The 17,965-nt window shown below is 41.5% G+C and overlaps 1 protein-coding gene across 1 annotated transcript; it reads left to right on the forward strand.

Annotated features, from left to right (window-relative positions):
- Window positions 1–879: 879 nt before the first annotated feature.
- Window positions 880–17,546, forward strand: NTMT2 (N-terminal Xaa-Pro-Lys N-methyltransferase 2). Its single transcript, XM_005435854.3, has 4 exons — window positions 880–1,135; window positions 8,400–8,575; window positions 14,053–14,302; window positions 16,917–17,546. Exons 1-4 carry the CDS (start codon window positions 892–894, stop codon window positions 17,189–17,191), a joined length of 945 nt encoding a protein of 314 aa, XP_005435911.1. The 5' UTR covers window positions 880–891; the 3' UTR covers window positions 17,192–17,546.
- The last annotated feature ends 419 nt before the right edge of the window (window positions 17,547–17,965 follow it).

The following is a 17,965-nucleotide window of genomic DNA, read 5'->3' on the forward strand; positions in this document are numbered from 1 at the left end:
TTGATCCTCCTCTGGAGGGGGACATACTTAATGGTATGCAGCCCCCTTCATCAGCTCAACATTCCCCATACTAGAAGCACTTCAGTTTCTCACCCTACTCCCCCCTTTTTCAGAATTTTGCCTGCTGTAGTGGCCTGAACATCTTTCTCTTTTCCAGCCAATATATTTGTCTAATTTTGTTAATACGCAGTTTATCTCCTTTTGTTCTTCTGTGTATTTGATTAGCTAAAGCGAATAGCTTTACCCTTCCCTGGCTTTACCATTCCCGTGTTCCCAGACAACAATTTCTTCCAGCTAGTCTCTGCTGATGAGATAGTCTGTAGCATGTAAACAGATTAAATGAACCTGGGCACATTGTAGCACATAGAGAGTGGCTTGCCCTGCCATACACATTGGCAAAGTATGAAGTTCACTCTGTTGCTTTCTCTTTGCTTGTTACAATAGGTTTATTAGGACACACAGTTTGTGTAGAGGCATGGCCGTGTTCTGTCTTTTGGCCCCCTTCTTGGGTGCCCTGGACTGAAAAACAAATAATGAGGAAGAGACGGAGAAATAAAATCACCCTGTGAGATATAAAAGAGGGAAATGGGAGATCCTGGATAATATCTGAGTTCCTTTGAAGTGAAGGCTGAATAGAATAGGAAAAAAGTAATTGAATTAAAGCCACTCTTTTTTGGAGTAGATATACTTTTACTGTGGCTAAGCAATTTCCCGGTTGAGTTTTTTATCACTTTCCAGCACCTGCTCATTTCAGAGGGCGACGCTCCAGAGATTACTTTGAGCCAGTGCCAACAGCCAGCATTTCTCACTCCCCTCTCACCCGCCTCCACCCCTTGCACTGCTCTAGACACACACCCCAATATAGAATGACAGCACATTGCCACAGTTTAAATGACACTGCCTCTGCCTCTTCGGACGAACAGGTCCTCCGGAGAGCACCAGCCACAGCAACTGTCCACCCTTGCAAAAGACATTTTCATCATGGCATATAAAGCAGCACATTTGGCCTTTAAGTCGCGTTGGCACAAGACAGATGAAGAACTCTGTCGGCACAGTATGTCCTTCATCTTGCATAAGGCAATCCGAAATGACTTCTTTCAGAGTTACCTTTATCTGCTGGAAAAGCTTCCCCTGGGTGAGTAGCTGGTGGGCAGGAGCGTCTGTGTGCATGAATGACTGTGCTCCAAAAAGACATACCATGTTAGATGGTAGAGTGCAGACACATTAATGACAATCAGTAGTAGTTTTGAGAAGCCCAGCTAGAAAGACTACAGTACTAGCTAGCTAAACCATTCCGTACTCTCTCAGCTCCCTCTAATTCAGCACCCTGTTTTTATACCTAAATATTCCACAGATTGTTAAAGGAGGGCAAGGGAAAGACCTCAATAGTGAGATAAAGTTTGGTTTCTGGCTGATGGTTCCTTTTTTTTGTCACCATTTAAGTGAAATATGTGTTGACCTGTTTGAAACTTGGAAGGACAAATGCAAAACTAGCAGAGCTGACAGACCATACTTTCTGTTGCCTGATACCTGTTTTGTTGTCATTCAGTGTGTCCTTAGCCTTGTCATTGGTATTGTTTTGGACAAATGCTTGAAAGATAATGATTTAAAAACATTTTCAAGAGGCTTTGTAATCTTGATCTCTGCAGCAGACTGGCTAACATAGTGTTTTTTATCTGGGAGGAAAATACTTCCCAATATTTGGTTATAGCCAAATTTCAGTGAAAGCCTCTGGTACAGGGTGCCAAGACATTATTTTTTTCATGCAGAAAATGAATATTCATTTCTTATGAAAATTTGACCTTGAATAAAAAAAAAAATTCCCCAGGTCAATATGTCTAAAAAGTAAATTTGACTTGTGTCTGTATTATGTTAGCATGCCACTTTTTAAGCAGAATTATTCAGCCTACACTCAATGTTAGAACTGTAGGAATTTAAGATGGAATGGATGTGTCTGTGCAACCTGTTAAAGTACTCACGATGAATTCCTGAGGGCTCCCTCCTAATTGAATTATCCATTTAGGCAAGTGTATTATCTTACCTGATTGTGTGAAACTATACAGACCCCAGGGAGAACTCTGCTCAGGGTGGTAGAATCCATGAGTCCTGTAAAAAGAAAAAGCATTTCTGTGTTATCTTAGTATTTTGATGTGGCTTTTCGAATGCAGCAATATCTGCAGCTATTTAAAATGAAACATGGAAGACAGATACTCCTATCCCTAGTGGTAGGTAGCTGTGAACGATGGAAAGGAAGGAGAGTCAATTATAGGTCAATGGAATCTCAAGAAGTCTAGGAAAATGTTATTCTTTCATTTGTTTTGAAAATAAACACAACATATTAGAAACTGAGCAAGATTTCCTACAGTGTTAACTGTTAGTGTAAGTACTAATAGTTCATTTTAAGACTAGAAGGTGCCATTATGAATATCTAGCTTAGAACTTAATGTAGAAGTTCCTGCATCATGTTGTAACTTATGGCTGGGTCACATTATACATTTATGAAGACAAAAATACCTTGGTTTAAGGGCTCCAAATGTTTGAGAATCCATCCGTCCATCATTAAGCTGTTTTCAGGCGTAATTGCCTCACCCTAGTAAAACTATATTTTATTCCTTGTCTGAATTTTATTTGAACTTCCATTCTCAGCCAACAAGTTTTGTGAAATGTTCCTATCAGACTAAAGAGCCCCTCTGCCAGACTTTTCATGACCTGAATCATTAAAACTTCACTAAAGAGCTTACAAGGTTTTTGCCAGCCCATCCAAATTAGTTTGACTCCATAGAAAAGGCACTGGGAGTCCAGTCTTCATGTGAACAGTATGTCTGTTACTCCATGGTTACTGTCATGAAGCAAAAGTGTGCATAAGGATAGGTACTGTGGGGTAGCTCGTGTGCTCTGGCATGGAGACACAGCCAAGAACCTTCACAGCATGCTAGGATGTTGTGGTCTGGATGGGTGGACAATCAGACAGGTGAAAAGTGATTGGGTGCTTGGGCTCAGAAAGTTGTGGTCGAATCTCGAGGTCAGCGGAGTACTGCAAGGGTCTGTCCTGGGACCTATCTTGTTTAACATCTTTATCAGTAACCTGGAGGAGGTAAAGGACTGCTTGCTCATCACCTTTGCAGACTGCAGCCAACAGCAGGACTTGTCTGCAAGCTCTGGGTCAGGACTGCCATCCAGAGGCACCTAAGTAGGCTGGAGGAAAGAGACAGTGGGAACCTAGTGAAATTCAAATTCACTGAAATTCAAAGGCAAATGCCAAGTCCTATACCTGGAAAGGAAGAACCTTCAGCAACAACAACATGGGATGGGCAGTGGCTGGCCAGGGAGCAGCCCTGCTGATAGGGTTTTGGTAGACAGCAACTGAACATGAACCACAAGTGTGTCCTGGCAGCAAAGGCCAACAGTATCCTGGGCTGTATTCACAAAAGCATAGCTAGCTGATTGGGGGAAGCCAATTATCCCCTTTTATGCAGCAGTCACAAGACCATATGTGTGGAGTCCTGAACTCCCAATGCAGGAAATCAGATGGAGTGAGTTGGATGACCTCCAGGGTGGTGAGGGAACTGGAGCACATGCCCTGTGAAGAGAGACAAAGGGAATGGGGCATGTTCAGCCACAAGAGACATCAGGGAGACCAAATATCAGCCTGCCAGTACCTACAGGAAGATAATAAAGAAGACGGAGCTGAGCTGTGCAGTGGTGTGAGGCAGAGGCCAAGAGGCAGTGGTCATAAATGAAAAGAAGTTTGGACTGGCACTAAGGAAAAACTTTCCCTGTGAGGACAGTCATTGGAACAGGTTGCCCAGGGAGGTCGTACAATTCTCCACGACTGAGGCTTTCAAAACCTACCTGAGTAAAGTTCTGATGAACATCATCTGACATCATGTCTGTCCCTGCTTTGAGCTGAAGTTTGGACTAGGGACCTCCTTAGTTCCCTTCCAACCTGGATTATCCTGTCATCCAGTGCTCTCTAGTGATGGAGAGGCCAGGACGTGGCAGGTCTGAACATGTCTGCAGGATGACATTTTCCAGTTTCATTCAGAGTGGAACTGAGCAAAAGTGAACTAAACTTCTCAAGCTTCAACACTAGATCCAGATTATCTCTCTGTAAACAGTGTTAAATGACTAAAGCGACATTAAGACTGTGATCTAGCAGGGTAGTTAAGCATGTGCTTAATCCTAAACATGAGTAATAACACTGAAATAAAGCCTCCCATTGAAACTTGCAGTGCTGCCCAGGAGGGTCAGCAAGGTAGAAAGCTTGCTTCAAGCTATGCTAACTCCACGCTCCTCCCACTCCATTGCTAGATTCAGTGGTGGAGCACTTTTAGGCATGTTTACTTATGAGCTGAGCATATCTGGTATCACAGCCCGTTAAGAGAAACATGTCACTTCTACAGACCAGGGTAACATTTATAAATAAAAGACACGAGTAACTTTAGGCCCAGATCCAACAATGTACTTAAATGTGTGTGAATGCCCTTAAGCCCAGTGGACTTTAATGGAGCTACTCGGATACTGGAAATTATGCATGTGTTTATATGGGCTGTGGGACTTGGTGCCAGTGGGGTGAGATCTGCAGTGGAAAACTTAGATGATCAGTCCATAGAGACAAATATTCCCGTGTGTGAGGCATGTGCCTGTAAGTAAAATCTGCTTTGGGGGTGGGCTAATGTTCATCTTCTATAAAACAGAATTTAAATGGTTTTGGGACCACAGTAGAGAGGTGAATTCTACCCTGCACCCAGATAACTATTTTTCAACTGATGCACAAAGCAGATGTTGCATTTGAAAGGGAATACTCAGCCAAACTGGAATTAGTTCAATATCTTGCAGAATGCAGTTGGAGCCACAAAGTAATGTTCACAAATAAAAACTTCAGAAAAATTACTTGCAACATTTACTGCTGCCAGGGAAATTTAGCTGAGTAAACCCTACAACCAAGAACTGTAAGAGTCTACTGCAGGATGGGATTGCACCTGGTCTTAGTATTAAGTGGTCCATTTCTATAGAGGTTTAGATCAGATGCACTGGGAAACAAAATTTTGAACTGATCCCTAAGAAAATATTAGAGACATGTTTTGTAGGGCAAAAGGGCTTAGATACTTTCTGTCTAGTCCAGGATCACCACTCCGCATCCAAATTGTATTTGCAGCAACTCAAAATTATTGTCTCATGACTGCAGAGTGACCTTTAGGGAGCCAGTTCCAGTTCTCAACCTGGTTTTGCAGTGGGTTTGTTGTAACCATCTCTAACTTTAAACCTTATAAGTCACCTGCCTTAACACTGAAAACCTTGTCTGTGAAAGACAGCTGCCCCCGTCCCAATGTCAGAGACTTACAGCCTTCATCATCCTATCCTGCCTATGCCCTACTTTACAAAGTTCACTGAAATCAGGCCGTGTATCCATAACAGATCTCACAAGTATTTCATTTCCTGATGCATGAGATAGTCCCACATTGGTCATGGAAAGGGAGATGCCTCTGGCTAGACAGGTCCTGTGATGAGTGGGAGGCACACTGGAGCAGAGCTGCAACACTAACTGCCACCAAGGACATGTGTGCCTCCTTGCACTTCTTTTTTGGGGTAGATTCCTGAAAGCTGGCAAACCTCCCTCTCCCTCTGGTCCTTCTGCTGGAGCTTGCATGCCAGGCACAGCTGCAAAGCAGATCAGAGATGAGGTTGATTGGCTGTGTCTGGAAAATTGGGTTGTGCATTGGGAGAGTTGGCAGTGTTGCAAATTCATGAGGGGGAGGAGTAATGCTGAGGGAGCAAGAGGTGGAAATCATCTGTATGGAATGCACGCTGCATGAGTGAGACTGTGAGTCCGAAGGAGAAGACCTTGGGTACAGTGCCACCCTTTACATTAGCCTGTGTCCTTGCATGCCCTCAGGTAGGAGACTTGCATAAAAAGATCTTTGCAAAGTCTGATGCATTGCAAAGACCCAGTGAATTCTGAACCGAGAGTTGGTTTCGGATGCCAGCACGTAAGGCAGGGCTCTGGGGCCCCAGCTGGCCTGGAGGAGCTGCAGTCAGCTGGTGTATGCATGCAACTCCCGGCAGGCATTCTGCAAGCCTGATACTGGTTCTGAGTGAGAAATGCGAGAGCACACACTACAGATTTGATATCCTGACAACATATCGTCCCCATGTGTTGCCTCGGGTCAGGCTCATGCTTGGGTAGAAGGACTCTGAATATTTGTCGTTCATGCTACCAGCTGCCTGCAGAATCCTGTCCTAGTATGCAGCCTGCCTGTAAATGCCTTTCCCTTCAACCTAGCAAACCAGGATAAATCACTGTCCATTGATGGGTCCATTAAAGAAGCCCTAGAAATCATCACTGGACTCTTAATTGGAAGATCTTGCAAAGCCAACATGCAGGGATTCAGTTCTGTTCACCGGACAGGCTGGCTTCTGAAATGGAGAAAAAAGAGATGCAGAGAAAACAAGATGGTGCCAGTCCTGGGGGAAGATGGAGATTGTTTACTGGAAGAATCACAGCCACCGATGTAGTCTTTTTCCCAGGCTCTGGGAGCCGCCCTGGCCAAGTTGTGCTGGGGATTGGCTGCTGCCTCCTTCATATTAATTTTTTCGGCTAAATGGTTTCTTCTGAGTATGTGAATATAATCAGTGGAGTGTGTAAAACTCCCAGGTTTGACCCTTGCTGGGCTCAGTGCTTCTTGTGGTATAAATTTCTCAGGCATAACATAAATGTGTAATGGATTAAAGCTTTAATAGTATCCGTTCAGCAGTTGACTTAAGCAGGTGATGACAAGAGGGGCTGGTAATGCTGCTTTTGTTGGATGAAGGATATGCCGGGCATGCTGCTTATGTGTAACCCAATAGCACTATTCTGTTCTGAGTGGTCCTTGCTAGTAATTATTCCCCATCCTACTTCCTTTACCCACCCCTCATTTGCCTCCAAAATGTCATTCTCCTGCTGAGGATGGGCAGGCACACACTTATCATTCCCTGCTGAGCTTTCTTGCCCTCAATAAATACATTCCAGGCTTATGTTCAGGGCCTCTGGCCTAGCTCTCTGTGTGGAGGGCATAATTCCTGTTCCCCAGCCGGCATAAGCAAGGCATGGCCTGTTCAGACCCTTCCCAGCAGCGATCAGCAGTGCTGCCATGGAAGTTTAAAGATGCAATGACAAAGCACTGCTCCCTGGTCCTTCTGTGTACACAGCTGGCAGAGAGCTCTTCCTTTCTGTTCTTACTAACCCCAAAGGTGTTTGCTGCTGGATCATTTCTGGTTCCTTGGGCATGCTGGGAATCTGCACCAGAGCAGGTCTCACACTGCAAGGTGGTACTCGCAGAGATTTGTTCCCGGTGTGACTCCATCCCTCCTTATTGCCTAGCTTTCACAGCCAGGCTTGTAGCTGTGTTTTGTTGGAAAGTCTTGTCATACACACAGGGAAGTGCCTGGGCACTTGTATGCATACATGAGACAGTCAGAGATGCTGGTTTCCAAGAAAACTGTTTATGGACTGCACCAATCCAAACTTTGGAGCTGCAAAATATAATTGGTTTTGATATGCCAGTGCACACTGAGTACAGAAAAACGAAGCATGGGGAGGATAGGGGAATGTAAGAATAAGGGAAAATAGCCCTTTACCCAGCAAAACTCACAGGTTTTATTAAAACAACTTCAAACTTACAAGTGCTATATATTACCAGCAAGGTAGCTAAGCAATGAAAAGAAACCTCCAAGCCTCTGGCACACAGGATCTTTCCTGTGTATCACCCACTGTTTATCTCACTCCTTGACCTGTGACAGATGAAAATTTAGGACTGTCTCTTCTAAATCATCTCCCTCCTGTATGCTTATTTAGGCCTGAGACTGCCATCTGCTCTTTGGTTCAGCTTACTTGCAGTGCCATGGACTGTAGAGTATCACTAAAAATAAACCAGAGCAAGTGTCTCATTCATCCATTCTCTTCTTGGTGCACTGTCCATGCAGCTGTCAATGGCTAGAAAGCATATATGGAAATCTGCAGAACAGTTATGTTTGTGATAGAAGAAATGATTACCCTGCATAGCGATAAATACTGCCCACAGCTTTTCTGGGAGCAAATCAAACCCCTTGTCCTCTTTGGCATGGATGTTTGCTTCAAACTTAAAATGATTTTCACTGATGTGAAAACATAGTGTGATGACAAAAACTGTGTCTGAGCCTGGGAGACACTGAATCTGCTCAAAGGGGTCTGTATCCCTTCAAGGTCTTGCAGGATTAAATCCAACACCTTTCCTTCCACCTTTGCTTTAGAAAGAGAGGTTTGACAATTTGAAGGCTCAACTTAAGTTTATAGAGCTTTGCCATCATGCCTCCAGAGCAATAAACGAAACCAGAAATATCTGTCATTAACAATAAAATAGTGATTTATCTGCTTGCAGTGAAACTTTACGCTTTGACAAGTCAAGTTATCAATGGGGAGATGCAGTTCTACGCCAGGGCCAAACACTTCTACCGGGAGGTGCCAGCCACAGAAGAGGGCATGATGGGAGACTACATTGAGCTCTCCAATACAGACATTGAATCCTCCAGGGAGTTTCTCAGGAAGTTTGTTGGGGTGAGTCATTTAATCCCATCTTCTGCAAGAAACAGTGATGATGTGTCATAAATGACATGCACTGTGCCCAGTCACATATATTTTAAATGGCACCATATGTTGTATGTGATATGCAGTCACAGGTCATAACTGATGGGCATTGGGTCTAGTAATGTATTCTGCCAGCTCATGCATCATCATAAATACACATTTTGCCTGGCCTTAGGTCATTATTTACCTGGTTTGCATCCTTTTCTTATTCTCCAAAGCTGTGAAAAGGATTGTGCAAGGAGTTCTTATAGTTGTGTTTGGGTAGAAGATTAATTCTCAGTGCAGGACTGGGACCTTTCGTGATAAAATCATTGCTGGCTTCAGTGGGAGATTTGTCTGTGCAAATTCCTGCAGTCCATTTGGGAAAGTAGCTGAGACTAAATGCCAAGTTTCTGTTTTGCCTATTTATAGATATTACTGAGAATGCTGCAGCGAAACCCAGCCCCCCCCCCCCCCCCCCCCCCCCCAACATTAGGAGTATATAGAATAAGCTTCCTGCATTAGGAAAAATATTTTGTTTCTTGAACATTCCAGTGTCACGTTGCAGGCAGATTTCTAAAGGTCTGCTTTGACCTGAGATGCAAAGTAGGATTTTAAAAGCACCTGCAATAGCAATGTCACTTTGGCACTTAGTTTTCTGAAAATCTTGTTGGTGCCTAAATGTGTCTTTAGGAATCTGAAAATCTTTGAAAGTGTGGCCTGATGGTTTTCTGACTGTCCTCTCTTCCCAGGGGAAAAGCCCACTAAATTAACTCAACAACAGTATTAGATGCTGAAGAATCCACAAAGCTACAGAAAAACAAATTTCTTAATTTCTCCTGCTCACAAGATGACTAGTTCTATATAAAACTACCACAGGTCTTTCATTTTCTGCTCAAATGTACAAATTTGGGATACCCAGATGACCATTTTTTAGTTTTAATGATCCACTGTGGAAAAAAAGCTCAAAAGTTAATTAGATGTTGTGTATAAAAAAAGGGCACCGTTTAATTGGATTGGGATGGAAAATAAGTGTGGCTTAACAGACAGAAATCCTGTATAGCAGTGAAGGGCAACTGGCGGCAAAGTTTGCTGTACCTGATACAGGGAGGCTTTTGGGGCAGTGAGCCAGCAAACCACGAGTGAGCAGCTACATTTTCTTTTTTAACAATCATTTGTATTAATGCTAATGCACAACTGCTTCACATTTCAAAGCCTCGCTATATCAGGCTTTCTACAAACACAAAGTGAGAACCTGATGGTAAAATGGCATTTTTAGAAAAAATTAAATGCAACTTATAAGCCAGAGCCAGTTCAAGGCATATTCCTTAGGTTTTACTTAAGTCTTGTTTTAAGGACATGTGTGGAATTCAAGTGGTGCATAAGTGTGTACTCAGGGAAAGTTTTTACGCTTCCTAGACATCATACAGATTCAGTTTACTGAATGGCAGGTTTTTATCACACTGTTACACTTTCTCATTTCCAAGACCTGAAAAGGAAAGAAGTACAGTCTGTAGCAGAGTTTCACATGCCAAAGAGAAATCATACCCAATGCATCAGGTGTGATGAGAGATACAAAATACTCCAGAGCAGAGTTCCTACTATTATTAGCCAGGGATAGAAAGGATACTCTGAATGGCCAAGATCAAACAAGGTGGGGGAGGGGAAAGGAACAGAAAGGAATCTGCACATTTTGCTAATTCTGATTTAGTTTGTTAAAGCCTGTCCTCTGTTGAGATACAGGCAATTGGTTATGTTTTATTATGGTTTATTTTCCTTTCTTACTACTGCAATTTGAATCCTACTTAACTAGATACAGATATTTACTGGCTTTCTGTAGTAGTAACTTTATTGTAAAGCTAATTTGAGTTATGTCTTCCCAAGTTTATGGCTCTATGAAATTTTTTTTTCCCAATAAGGTGATTAAGATAGAAAAAAAAGCAATTTGCTTCACCCTAATATAAACTCTACTTTCTTTTTTGAAGAGAATTTTAACAAAAACAGAAAATAGGAAAATAAGTTTCAGATCAACTGAACATATTTCACTTTTTTTAAATTGTTTTACCCTCTGAAAAACTTCTCCTTTTGTTTTCAACAGTTCAAGACAGTTCCAAAATGAAAAATGCTGTTTTAAAAATGAGAAGTTGACAAGTTTTTTTGTTTTTTTTCCTTGAAAGTCATGAAAAAGAAGTATCTTGACATTTTCAACATTCTTCCCCGTGTTTTTTGGCTATAACTATTCTCTAAATTTGAAATACCAATTTCACAGAGACTTTTATTCTTCCAAAGCTTCATTTTCTGGCAAAACTAGCACTCCTTAAAAAACAGTTGCCCAGTTCCACTCAAATTACCCCTCTTGAGTTAGTTTGGCTGGTGTGGAAATGCCACACAGTGACATTTCCCTTACATGACTGATGTTGCATACTTTCAGGTATGGCATTTCTTGGCATGATTCTTAGCACTACTGTAAACTGAGCTACAGATTTCTTTACCATGGGAGAATTTATCTTGCCTGGGCACATGGAGGGGATTACAGAAAGAACTAAGGATTTCACTTATGTTTTAGCCTGTCTCTTTCCCAGGTGAGTCAAACTGAGTTAAAAGTGCCACTGTGCTCAAGTTAAGAGGTTTTATGTGTGTGTGGGAAGAACTCAAACCAAGAGCAACATTACTTGAGCCAACAGTGCTGTACAGACAAGGTATAGGCTGTCTTAGGTACCGTCAAACTTGATGGGGTTATCAGCAGAGCTATAGCACTGTGTATTTATGGCACTGTTTAATGCCAGTTAAAGCCTTGATGTCCACATAGACGCTGTGTTTTCAAGTGCCTGATCCAGAGTAGTGTGTGAAAAAGGAAATAAAGAAAACAAAGAAACTATTAATTCAGGAACAGTTGTGATCTATAGAAGTGGGAAATAATACAGATGGAGATTATATTAACTTTATAGTTCCCTTTCTGCCCTACACCCTTTCTCCCTTCCTTGTCCTTAGTTCACCTGCCTGATTAGTTATTTGCTGAATTGAAAAGGTTCTTGAAAGTGATTTTTCTCCTGTTTCATCAGGAAGGTGGAAGAGATGTTGTTGAAAACCTGATTTATTATTTTTTTAGTTTATAAGGAAACCCACTGTGATTTTTATCTGTTTCTTGAACTCTTGATTTCTTTTTTATCCTACATATCTACACTGCCTTCCTACCCTTCCAAGACCTGAAGTGGCTTCAGGAACATAATCCACAGCTCTTTTATCCCTAAGGAAACTTGTGAGTGCCCTATCTAGCCTTACAGAAGAAGTTTTGGGTGTGTATGTGTCCTAAATGATAGTGATTCTGGGTAATGGGAAGCAGGTAATCAGAGGAGCAGTCAATCTTAAATTGTGAAGCCTGTTCTGGCTTAAAATTTTCACTTATACTATTTTTTTAAATAAGGAGTCTGATTTTCAACTCAATTACGCTTTTGGGAAAATGATTGCCTTCCAAAGAAAATGTTAATACCCTGTCAAAGCTCTGAGCATTTCCAAACTGAAAATATATTAGCTGAACATGGAATTATGTCAACGTTTTCATTACAAACGGAGCCGTGGTGCTTCACAGGGCTTCTCAGATGATTGCCTGAAGCTGTGGCTCCCTTTCAGTGAAGTGTGGAATCAAGCTTCATCTCCCATGATTGTTCCCTTTCCTTCTCAATGGCAAATGGAGATGTGTCATCAGAGGTCCTTGTCATGACACATCATGGGAGATGAATTTCCTGTTTCGAGTGAGGTGCTGTAACTATAGGTTCTCTGAAACACAAATGTCAAGGAAGTTATACAGCTTTTTGTTGAATTCTGTTAGTTGTTTTGGTAAATCATCCTGGTTTTCTCACCAGCTTTCTCAAAGACTTTTACTTAATCACATCAGTGTAGGCCTGTATGTATCTGCCAGCAAACAATATGGAAATCCACCTTGTAAAGATCCAAGACACAGTTCCTTCTCCTTTCATGAACTCCTTGTTACAGCTTAGCCTGGTCCTCCGTAAAAGCCACATGCTCCTAAGTGCAGCCTGTGAATGAAGAATGGCTCACATTTTCTGGCTAACTACAAACAGGTAGTCTCCAGAGTCCAATAGGGTTGAAGGCTTGTGGACTCTTGCACACATCAAGAGATTAATCTTCCCAGGTATACAAATTGGAGCCCTGGAGACTGGTGAGAGCCTTTGAGGTCCTTGTGCTCTTTCTACAGTTACTGTATGTAACCAGATGCTCAGCCGGGCTATTCATAGTCATGTCGCTGACGGTACTGTCCTTTGACCTTAATAATCTACTGAATTACCCACTGAAACAAGGCCAAAAAAGCAGCCAGTTACATGATTTATGCTTGGTCATTACAGAGGGGGTCGCCCAATAAGCAGGAAGAGTAAAACCCTTCCTGGGCTTATTTCCTTTAAGAATGGTAAAGTTGCAATAGGGGCTTTGGCCCATAGCTTTCACTTCAACACTAGGTTTCAGAGGACAGGGAAAAGGTGTTTACATTTGCTTTTAATATATTTGTTTAACAGATAACTTTGGCTAGGGGAGCTCCAATCCCACAGTCAGTGCATGTACGGACTTAAAATTTCTGTTTTACAGAACAGCAGCAGGCTCTTAAGAGCCGTTTTATAGCTAGAATGGAAGCTTTAAGGGTGAAATACAGCTTTCATTATAAAGCTTCTTTTACAGTGACTCATTATTTTCTCATAGACATAGCCTTTGTGCCACATTTTTTCATGTCTGATCTCTTTCCAGAGGTGATATTTATGAAGAAAAAAGAACAGTAAAGCAAAATCTACTCAATCATCTTTCTTGTCTCTGTGCCTGAAAAAGAATTTATGTATATGCTCCAGGCCAGACTTTTTGAGTTGTCATAAGTTACCTGCAACTCCAAGATTTTTGTTCAAACACAGCTTGTTTTGAAAACTGCGCTCTGATCCTAAGGATGCTGTGCATCTGCAGAGATGTCCATGGGCATCTGGGAAGTTCTGTGCTGCAGAAGTTACTTCTTGCACGCAGTATTTGGTGTTTACTTTTTTGTTAGGCCTTAACAGGGCTCAGAATGAGGCTTATCTAGCCACATAGTTGGCTGTGAGGTGTGAATATTTGACAGGTGAAGTTGCAAGGACTTTACAAAGACCAGTGGATCTTCTGAGAAAGCTAGGAGCTTGTGACAGATTATGTTTCTTCTTATACCAAGCAAAAATTTATTATAGAGCAGTAAATGCAGGGCTGCAATGAAGAAATCTGATCAACAGCAGCCTGGGAATACAGCAGCCCAGCTTGGCTCACATGTAGGTGCCCAAAGATAGTGTCCCAGGTTCTTTACCAATCTTGCAACAGCTGTGCACAAAGGAAACAAGACACTAGGTTTGGTGGGCTAGAGGCCATAGTGGGTAGCATAGCTGCTGTGATCTTTCAGGTGGTATTTTTTGGACTTCAAATTATTTTCTTGTATCCCACAGGGTGTGGGGAAAGCTGGCACCAACCGTGCCCTGGACTGCGGCTCTGGCATAGGTCGTATCAGCAAACATGTCCTGTTACCGGTTTTCAAGAGCGTGGAGCTAGTGGATATGATGGAGAATTTTCTGGCTGAGGTCCCGAACTACCTGCAGGACAAGGAGGACAGAGTAGAGATGTATTATTGCAAAAGCCTGCAGGAATTCACTCCAGCCCCGCAAAGATATGATGTCATCTGGATTCAGTGGGTTTCAGGTTAGTTCAACATGATTCATTCAGCCCAGCATCTCAGAGAGCTGTATAGCCTGTGCTAAAGTCTATTTAAAAGAACGGTGCAGCTGTAAAAGAAGGTTCTCAAATCTTTGGAACTGCTTCCTAAAATCTCACAAGAGACTTTCGAGAGTTCTCCCCAGCCACACACACAGTGGGTATACACCAAGTTGTTTTTTTCCAGGTCACATACTGGAGAAAGGTCATGTTCTTGGAGAGTAGCCTGCATGCTAAGGTGCAGCTGAGGAGTAGGCCTCCTGTTGCCAGTGCTGCAGACAGATACACAGGCTTGGCCTCACCTCTGAGCAGGGATTTCTGAATCTGATGATTATCCGCACTTGGGGGTATTTCAGGAAACAATCTGAAAAAAGCCATAGTGAAATCATGAATACCTGTATACCAGATTGTCTTAAACATGCACTGATGCTTATCAAACTGGTTCATTTAGCTATGTCCCACAGTACACCTTCATATAAGAAATATCTACTTCTTCTCCTGCAGCCACCCCAGTGTATGCCCTGCAGCATCAAGAGCAGCAGACTGGCTATGAGATAATGTGGGCAATGTTCCTTACCAAAAAAAAAAAAAAAAAAAATTCTTAATTTTTCCTAGAAAACCTGCTGCAGTGCCTAACTGTCCTTCCAGTAAGGTTTTCTCCTCGTCTGTGAACCTCAGTGTCCATGGTGCAGTTCTAGCTGGCAGAACTCATTATTCTAAAGTACAAGAGGAGGCCTGAACAACTCTTCAAAACCCTGGAGATAACAGTTTCTTGCTAGGCAAAAAGAAAGATAAATGTGGAGAGATTAGCACAGAAGATGGTTTTATTCAGGAACACTTATTTTGTCCCCTAGTCTTAAAAAATAATGAAACTGAGCTTCTTTGTACAGTCTTTGTAGCTGTACAAGCAAATTGCTTCAGAACAGTATAATATTCCTTTCTATTTTTGCTTTTCTTGGATAACCATTCATTGCAGTAAATGTAGCTCCTGCCTCATCTTTTGACCAAATCCAAGTCAACATGAGACTGAATGAGCTACGGCTTGTCTGAGGCTGTGCTGATCAGCTATGTGGCTGCTGCTGAAGGGCGCATGTACCTTTTCTTTAGCACAGACACAGGTCTGAATCTCCTTCCTCCATCAATTTAAATGAAATATGTAGTGATCTTAAGCATTAATCAAACTTCTACCCTGATCTTGAAATGGGCGGAAATCCACCAGCAAGCTCAATGCTTTTTGGTGAAGCAAGGGCAGGTCTGATAGAGAGCAACACCATGAAGAACTCATTTTCTTCAGGAACTAGGCTAAAAGCTAAGTTAAGAGAACATTAAGTTCCAAATTAGGTGTTGAAAAGCTTCAATGAATCTTGTCAATGCAATCTTGATTTGTCTTATGTATGTATAAGTATATGAGCCCAAGCTGTTATTTTGTGGAAAAACTGAAATTAAAAAAAATTGCAAGTTTACACTTCCTATAGCAATTAAATTTTCCTCCAACTTGAAAGGTATTCAGCATTTTTGGGTCTTTTTTCTTTTTCTTTTTTTTTGGGGTGTGGTTAAAGAAACCTGACATGCTATGTCAAAATGTGGTTTTGAAATTACAACTTCTATTTATAAAAGTTTAAATCTTTCATCAAGAAAACTAAATATTTTGACTAGAAAATACAAATGATTATTTTTTTCAAGTTTTTTATTCAGTTTCTGTCCACCTGTCCCTGATAATTCATTTTAGATGTTTCATGTGTGAGAGTTCTCATTTTGCTATTCTCTGAGCCCTGCACTACTGTCCTTAATGTAACAGAAGTATTGATCTTTGAGAAGGAAGGGTAAAAATCACAATCTCAATAACATATTGAAAAAAAAAGTGCAGTTTTTAAGCGTATATGGTATACACAGAAATCACAACAGTTTGGGGTATTATAAAAGAGTTTGGTAGTTTGGAAGATCTTGTATTCCTCACTGGATCTTTGATCCAGAACCCCTTTGATGGGTTCATAATGTTACACAAAGTTATGGAGATTTGTAATATTAAAAGACAGAAGTGACTGTTAGATTTTCTAGTTTGACCTACTCTATATCACAAGCTGTTCTATTCATTCCTTTACCCTTGTACTGAGCCAGTAGTTTGTGTTCAATTAAAATGTATCTTGAGAAATTCAGCCATGCTTGATTTGAGGACTTCAAGAGGTGGTAAACACCACTTGTGTTGGTAGCTTCCAATGGGTAATTACTTACACTGTTAAACAGTTGTCACTTATTTCCAGTATGAATTTGTTTGGCTCGAGCTTCCTGCCACTGATTCTTATTATGACTTTAACCACCAGATTAAAGAACCCTTCAGCACCCAGTATTTTCTCCACTATTCCCATTGACTTCTGTCCGCATCTGTTGCTACTACTAATATGGATCCTAAATATTGATTTGAGTTTGTAATTGTTAATCTCATTGATTTGCTCAAGATTTCATAATTAAATCTGACAAGACTAGTACTTCTCCTGCAATAAATAGGGTATAGAGACTCAGATCAAGGCACTGTTCTGATGTGTACAGGGGGAGTCTGTCTGAATGGTTAATAGTGATCTATTTTCCATCTCTTCATCTGTAGGATATCTGACAGATAAAGATCTCCTGGAGTTTCTCATCCGGTGCCAGAATGGCTTGAAGGCTAATGGTGTTATCATTCTCAAGGACAATGTAGCCAGGGAGGGCTGTATCCTGGATTGTCTGGATAGTAGTGTGATCCGAGACCTGAACATCCTCCACAGCCTCATTGAAATGAGCGGACTCACCATCCTACGAGAGGAGAGGCAGGAGGGATTCCCTGAGCAGTGTGTCCCTGTCTGGATGTTGGCCATGCAGAAAGGCCCTGGCCATTCCTGATTGCATAGTGAGACTGGCAGAGACTGGACTATGGATGAACTGCAGGACTGGGCAGGAGAGAAGCATCTATTAGAATCCTCCTAACCATGCACTACTACTACTACAGCTCTAGGGCAGGCATTCCTAAAGGGCTGGGAGAGAATCACAATTGAGCCAGCTTCTCCAGGGAATAAATAGTCTGCTTGTAAATCCTGCCTGCTTCATCATTCTCTCCATTTTTAAAAGCTTTTCTAACAGCTCCTTGTCAGATCAACTCCTTTGGTTAAGGAGTCAATACTGGACAAAACTCAACTAATAGAAAAATAATTAGGTCCAAGGTTTCTGTAGTGGCTAATACATTTTGGAGTGTTCTGTATGAGGTATTAACAAATAAGTCTGGTTTTTACTATGGCACTTAAATCATCCTGGAATTTAAGAAGGATCTGTCAGATCCCTGAAGCAGGAAATTCAAATAACTTCTGGAAAACCTAACCCAAATTTTGACTGTCATGACTATCTGTACTTTAAAATATTTAAAACAAAAAAGGAAGGAAAGTTTTATCCATTTGTTGGCATCAGCTATGCAGTTTATTTTTTTTATTTTTTTTTTGCATTTCTGTCAGTTTGGACAGTAAGACAACCTGGTTAATTTTCCATTTTTAGGAACTACTTTATCTTCCTGATGTATCTGCCATAGAACAACAGTGGTGTGTAAGTGTTTTTGCATTCCAGGGGAAAACTTGGACGACAAATATGTGCATGTTTGCATTGAAATTTTGTGAAAAGATTACCCCG

Source organism: Falco cherrug, chromosome 12 (genome assembly GCF_023634085.1).
Source record: "Falco cherrug isolate bFalChe1 chromosome 12, bFalChe1.pri, whole genome shotgun sequence".
NCBI lineage: Eukaryota > Metazoa > Chordata > Aves > Falconiformes > Falconidae > Falco > Falco cherrug.

Excerpts from the sequence above, each read along its gene's own strand:
- NTMT2 (XM_005435854.3), top strand. The coding sequence starts at position 892 with ATGACACTGCCTCTGCCTCTTCGGACGAACAGGTCCTCCGGAGAGCAC. Across the intron at positions 1,136-8,399 it reads GCTGGAAAAGCTTCCCCTGG|TGAAACTTTACGCTTTGACA; the intron begins GTGAGTAGCTGG and ends ATCTGCTTGCAG. Across the intron at positions 8,576-14,052 it reads TTCTCAGGAAGTTTGTTGGG|GGTGTGGGGAAAGCTGGCAC; the intron begins GTGAGTCATTTA and ends TGTATCCCACAG.